This window comes from Taudactylus pleione, unplaced genomic scaffold (assembly GCF_031769625.1).
Source record: "Taudactylus pleione unplaced genomic scaffold, aTauple2 ptg002466l, whole genome shotgun sequence".
In the NCBI taxonomy this organism is placed as follows: domain Eukaryota; kingdom Metazoa; phylum Chordata; class Amphibia; order Anura; family Myobatrachidae; genus Taudactylus; species Taudactylus pleione.
The window spans coordinates 112,675-119,198 of NW_028286849.1; the positions used below are offsets into that span (position 1 = coordinate 112,675).

Here is a 6,524-nt window from a genome sequence, read left to right on the forward strand (position 1 = left end):
CGCTCACGCTGTGTCCGCACAGTACAGCAGTCCCCACGCTCACGCTGTGTCCGCACAGTACAGCAGTCCCCACGCTCACGCTGTGTTTTCACGCACCAGCAGTCCCCACACTCACGCTGTGTCCGCACAGTACAGCAGTCCCCACGCTCACGCTGTGTCCGCACACACCAGCAGTCCCCACGCTCACGCTGTGTCCGCACACACCAGCAGTCCCCACGCTCACGCTGTGTCCGCACAGTACAGCAGTCCCCTCGTTCACGCTGTGTCCGCACAGTACAGTAGTCCCCTCGTTCACGCTGTGTCCGCACAGTACAGTAGTCCCCTCGTTCACGCGTGTCCGCATAGCGAGACCGACGTCTCTGCCGTACGTGAGGCTGCGGGTGCAGGGAGCTGGGCAACCTATAGCTGGTCACTGGGAAGATTCCGGCAATGTCCAAAATGAGTCCTCAGACCATCGGCTATCTGCCGCGGTAACCTCGCTCACGCTGTGTCCAAGGCTGGCGTCTATGAAGGACAATTGTGCAGTTGAAGCTATACCAGGGGAGATGAGAGCCTGTAGCCACAGTCACCCAGTAGAAGTCCCTGTGGTAGTTGGGTTACAGCGGTGTTTGCAGACGATAGCTGGATCCCTGCTGTGTGACATAGGAAGGAGAACCTGCCAATAATGTATTTCTTCACCCTTAAGATGGTCACACATCTAAAGAAGATCTGTCTAACCAGACAACTAGGTGATTGGTTGGGATGAAGATCTGGTAATGTATGGGAGTAACTGATGATCAGCAATTTGCTCCTAAATGTCAGAAAACAGATGAAAATGACGTCAGACAAGATTGTTAAATGTTTGATCTAAACAATTTGCTCAAACAACAGTTTTTGTCCATTTTCCTGCATTTAGGAGCAAATTGCTGATTGTCAGTTACTCCCATACGTTACCAGGTTCTCATTCCAACCAATCAGCTAGTTGGACAGATAATCGTTAGACGTGTCTATGCAGCATTAGGTCATTTCCTCAGAGGATGGATCATTACTGTAGGAGTGCTGCTATTTATTCACCTTGGGATAAATGAAAATGTAATTAACCCGGAAGCACCTGTGGTTACTTTTCATAGGAGAGTTTCACAATGAAGATGTAATGAATTCATTCAAACAAAGATTTATAATGATAAAAACAATCACATCCGATATATTTATCGGACTACACTGCGATATATTGGATGTGATTGTTTTTCCGTCATAGACGCCGGCCTCGCTGCATGGACACAGCGTGAGTGAGATTACTGCGGCAGATAGCCGATGGTCTGAGGACTCATATTGAACATTGCTGGAATCTTCCCAGTGACCAGCTATAGGCTGCCCAGCTCCCTGCACCCGCAGCCTCACGTATGGCAGACATGTCGTTCTCGCTATGCGGACACGCGTGAACGAGGGGACTACTGTACTGTGCGGACACAGTGTGAGCGTGGGGACTGCTGGTGTGTGCGGACACAGCGTGAGCGTGGGGACTGCTGTACTGTGCGGACACAGCGTGAGCGTGGGGACTGCTGGTGTGTGCGGACACAGCGTGAGCGTGGGGACTGCTGTACTGTGCGGACACAGCGTGAGTGTGGGGACTGCTGTACTGTGCGGACACAGCGTGAGCGTGGGGACTGCTGTACTGTGCGGACACAGCGTGAGTGTGGGGACTGCTGTACTGTGCGGACACAGCGTGAGCGTGGGGACTACTGTACTGTGCGGACACAGCGTGAGCGTGGGGACTGCTGTAGTGTGCGGATACAGCGTGAGCGTGGGGACTGCTGTACTGTGCGGACACAGTGTGAGCGTGGGGACTGCTGTACTGTGCGGACACAGCGTGAACGAGGGGACTGCTGGTGCGTGAGGACACAGTGTGAGCGTGGGGACTGCTGGTGCGTGAGGACACAGCGTGAGTGTGGGGACTGCTGTACTGTGCGGACACAGCGTGAGCGTGGGGACTGCTGGTGTGTGCGGACACAGCGTGAGCGTGGGGACTGCTGTACTGCGCGGACACAGCGTGAGCGTGGGGACTGCTGTACTGTGCGGACACAGCGTGAACGAGGGGACTGCTGGTGCATGAGGACACAGTGTGAGCGTGGGGACTGCTGGTGCGTGAGGACACAGCGTGAGTGTGGGGACTGCTGTACTGTGTGGACACAGTGTGAGCGTGGGGACTGCTGTACTGTGCGGACACAGCGTGAGCGTGGGGACTGCTGTTGGAAGCCGAGGGTCCGGTGACCCTGTTTGGACACTACCATCCGGATAAGCTGCCCTGTCTATATGTCCCATCCTCAATGGGCTACTAAAGGATTACAGCGGAATTACTGTGCAGACATCGGGGTGAGAAACTGTATCTTTATATAATTATAATATGGACATTGCCACAATTCATCAGCAGACTGTTACATTATTATACGTTGGAATAACAGCAGTTTCTCAGCGGAGAATTAGATATTTATAGGATACATTTTATTATTGCCGTCATTGCTAAATATTTACTCTCTTTTAATTGTGTATTTTATTTTTGCTGGGACCTATGCAACATTATATGTGTATATCTTACTAAATGATGTCAATGTGAATTACATTGTCTGTGTATGGGATGATATAAATATCTGCTCATTGGTTAAGCGCAGTTCCTATACAAATCCCTTCACTATTTCAATATCTTGTTAAGTCTGCAGATACTTCATTTGGAACAGCAGATAGCAATCAGTTCCTGTTATATACCAACAACAGACAGGAATTATTAGCACCTACTGGTTTTATTCATTCTGGTTGATACAGTAGAGAGTAACAATATCTGCCTGGGTGTAATAGTATATATATATATACTGTTATCTATGCAGCCAGCACGCAGCTTTCTGGCTGGAGTCTTAACAGGGATAATACAGATCTCTTAGGAACTCTAAAGGGGCCTATTCACTATGTGACCTGAACGTCATTCAGTGCAGGAGTCCGACCTCCTATATCTGAAAATGCCGAACCTGAAAATCATTGCTAGGTTGATGGACGTTCCGTAGATAGACGGGGTCGGCAAGGACCCGTGTATGCGCATCGCTGGTCCTTCCCGGCTAACCATTACCTCCTGGCTTTGGTCGGATCGCTCTAAAAGTCGGCTAATGGACAGGCGCCTTTAGGGAACAGTTGTTAAAAAGTTTATCCAGCAGATTTACTAAATAATTGCTGCTCCTAAAATGGGAATAATGTTACTGTGTTTCCTTTAAATCCCAAAATATGCAAAAACCATCTATTACCAGTATAGTAATAATTAGAGGAGAGCAAATCTAATGTTCACAGTAAAACATGTTTATTATATACGATATCGAGAGTATAATAAACTTATATGGATTTACTATAAAAATGATATTTGTGCTCCTTTAATCCTTACTATAATGGTAACAGCTGTGTAAATGGTTTTATGGTGCCAGTCCCGTCAGGATGGAGTCAGCACAGTAATCACCCAGCACGGTGCAGGGATGACGTTATACAGTATATTGCAGAGTAATCACCCAGCACAGTGCAGGGATGACGTTATACAGTATATTGCACAGTAAGCACCCAGTACGGTGCAGGGATGATGTTATACAGTATATTGCAGAGTAATCACCCAGCACAGTGCAGGGATGACGTTATACAGTATATTGCAGAGTAATCACCCAGCACGGTGCAGGGATGACGTTATACAGTATATTGCAGAGTAATCCCCCAGCACGGTGCAAGGAGGACGTTATACAGTATATTGCACAGTAATCACCCAGCACGGTGCAGGGAGGACGTTATACAGTATATTGCAGAATAATCACCCAGCACAGTGCAGGGATGACATTATACAGTATATTGCAGAGTAATCACCCAGCACGGTGCAGGGATGACGTTATACAGTATATTGCAGAGTAATCACCCAGCACGGTGCAGGGATGACGTTATACAGTATATTGCAGAGTAATCACCCAGCACGGTGCAGGGATGACGTTATACAGTATATTGCAGAGTACACAGGTATTATAGAATATAATGTATAGGGCAGTGCACTCCTATAGGACAGATGGGACATGGTAGGCTATTGGTAAATGACAATTACATCCAATATTACCATGGTTGTGGAGAATGGTTAGTGCAGGGAATGAAATTAGGCTTTATGCACCCCGGGGCACCTGCCCCAATCACTGCGCCCCTGGGTCAGTGCAAATAGCTGGATCGCATTTATTATACACATTGTTATAGAGTACATGCTTTCCCTACAGTAATGTACAGTGCAGAGTGTCAGGTAATACACAGAGCAAGAACACAGTACACAGCAGTGTGTGTTATACAGTAATGTACAGCGCAGAGTGTGTCATGTAATACACAGAGCAGCGCACAGTACACAGCAGTGTGTGTTATACGGTAATGTACAGTGCAGAGTGTGTCAGGTAATACACAGAGCAGCGCACAGTACACAGCAGTGTGTGTTATTCAGTAATGTACAGCGCACAGTACACAGCAGTGTGTGTTATACGGTAATGTACAGTGCAGAGTGTGTCAGGTAATACACAGAGCAGCGCACAGTACACAGAAGTGTGTGTTATACAGTAATGTACAGCGCAGAGTGTGTCAGGTAATACACAGAGCAGCGCACAGTACACAGCAGTGTGTGTTATACAGTAATGTACAGCGCAGAGTGTGTCAGGTAATACACAGAGCAGCGCACAGTACACAGCAGTGTGTGTTATACGGTAATGTACAGCACACAGTACACAGCAGTGTGTGTTATACAGTAATGTACAGCGCAGAGTGTGTCAGGTAATACACAGAGCAGCGCACAGTACACAGAAGTGTGTGTTATACAGTAATGTACAGCGCAGAGTGTGTCAGGTAATACACAGAGCAGCGCACAGTACACAGCAGTGTGTGTTATACAGTAATGTACAGCGCAGAGTGTGTCAGGTAATACACAGAGCAGCGCACAGTACACAGCAGTGTGTGTTATACGGTAATGTACAGCACACAGTACACAGCAGTGTGTGTTATACAGTAATGTACAGCGCAGAGTGTGTCAGGTAATACACAGAGCAGCGCACAGTACACAGAAGTGTGTGTTATACAGTAATGTACAGCGCAGAGTGTGTCAGGTAATACACAGAGCAGCGCACAGTACACAGCAGTGTGTGTTATACAGTAATGTACAGCGCAGAGTGTGTCAGGTAATACACAGAGCAGCGCACAGTACACAGCAGTGTGTGTTATACGGTAATGTACAGCACACAGTACACAGCAGTGTGTGTTATACAGTAATGTACAGCGCAGAGTGTGTCAGGTAATACACAGAGCAGCGCACAGTACACAGCAGTGTGTGTTATACAGTAATGTACAGCGCAGAGTGTGTCAGGTAATACACAGAGCAAGCACACAGTACACAGCAGTGTGTGTTATACGGTAATGTACAGCGCAGAGTGTGTCAGGTAATACACAGAGCAGCGCACGGTACACAGCAGTGTGTGTTATACGGTAATGTCTGTACAGTACTGAGATGGCAGTATGTGGTCTGTCAGTAGTGGAACTACAAGTACCAGCATACCCCTCAGTTTCCCAAGCATAGATAATTCTGTATTATGTGCAGGAGATGGAGCAGAAGAGACAGCACTTACCTCAGCCACCACATGTAACTGTGCTCATAGGGGAAAAAGCTACTGGGGTCATCACAGCAGTACTTGAAGTCCTTAAATCCACAGCAGTATATGGCCCCCAAGTCACTGTCTGATCTGGGACAGCTGAAAGCCCCAACCAGAACCTTCTCCATGGTGGTGTAGCTGGAGCATTCTGCACTCATAGTCCTGGCTGCTGCTGCTTCTTCCCACACGAAGCCTGGTACTGCCAGAGGGGAGCAGGGAGTCCTCTCACCACCATCCCACAGACAAACAGCAGAATGCTTCAGTGCCTGGAGGAGAAGCCATCAGAGAGCTCCTCACAGTGTCTCCAGCGTCACTCTGCTACTTCTCTCATCACCACTCTCATCATCACTCTGCTACTCTTCTCACCATCACTCTCATCATCACTCTGCTGCTCCTCTCATCACCACTCTCATCACCACTCTAATACTCCTCTCATCATCACTCTCATCACCACTCTGCTACTCCTCTCATCATCACTCTCATCACCACTCTAATACTCCTCTCATCATCACTCTCATCACCACTCTAATACTCCTCTCATCATCACTCTCATCACCACTCTGCTGCTCCTCTCATCACCACTCTCATCATCACTCTGCTGCTCCTCTCATCATCACTCTCATCATCACTCTGCTACTCCTCTCAGCATCACTCTCATCACCACTCTGCTACTCCTCTCAGCATCACTCTCATCACCACTCTGCTACTCCTCTCATCATCACTCTCATCACTACTCTGCTACTCCTCTCATCATCACTCTCCTCACCACTCTGCTACTCCTCTCATCATCACTCTCATCACCACACTGCTACTCCTCTCATCATCACTCTGCTACTCGTCTCATCATCACTCTCATCA

General features: G+C 48.0%; 1 protein-coding gene across 1 annotated transcript in view; it reads right to left on the bottom strand.

Moving 5' to 3' along the window:
* Nucleotides 1–5,889, bottom strand: part of SHISAL2A (shisa like 2A) — a 48,502-nt gene extending 42,613 nt beyond the window's left edge. Inside the window, exon 1 of the mRNA XM_088466109.1 lies at nt 5,643–5,889. Within this exon, the coding sequence (XP_088322235.1) occupies nt 5,643–5,824 (182 nt within the window). The 5' untranslated portion in view covers nt 5,825–5,889. The remainder of the gene's footprint in view (nt 1–5,642) is intronic.
* Between the last annotated feature and the right edge of the window lie 635 nt (nt 5,890–6,524).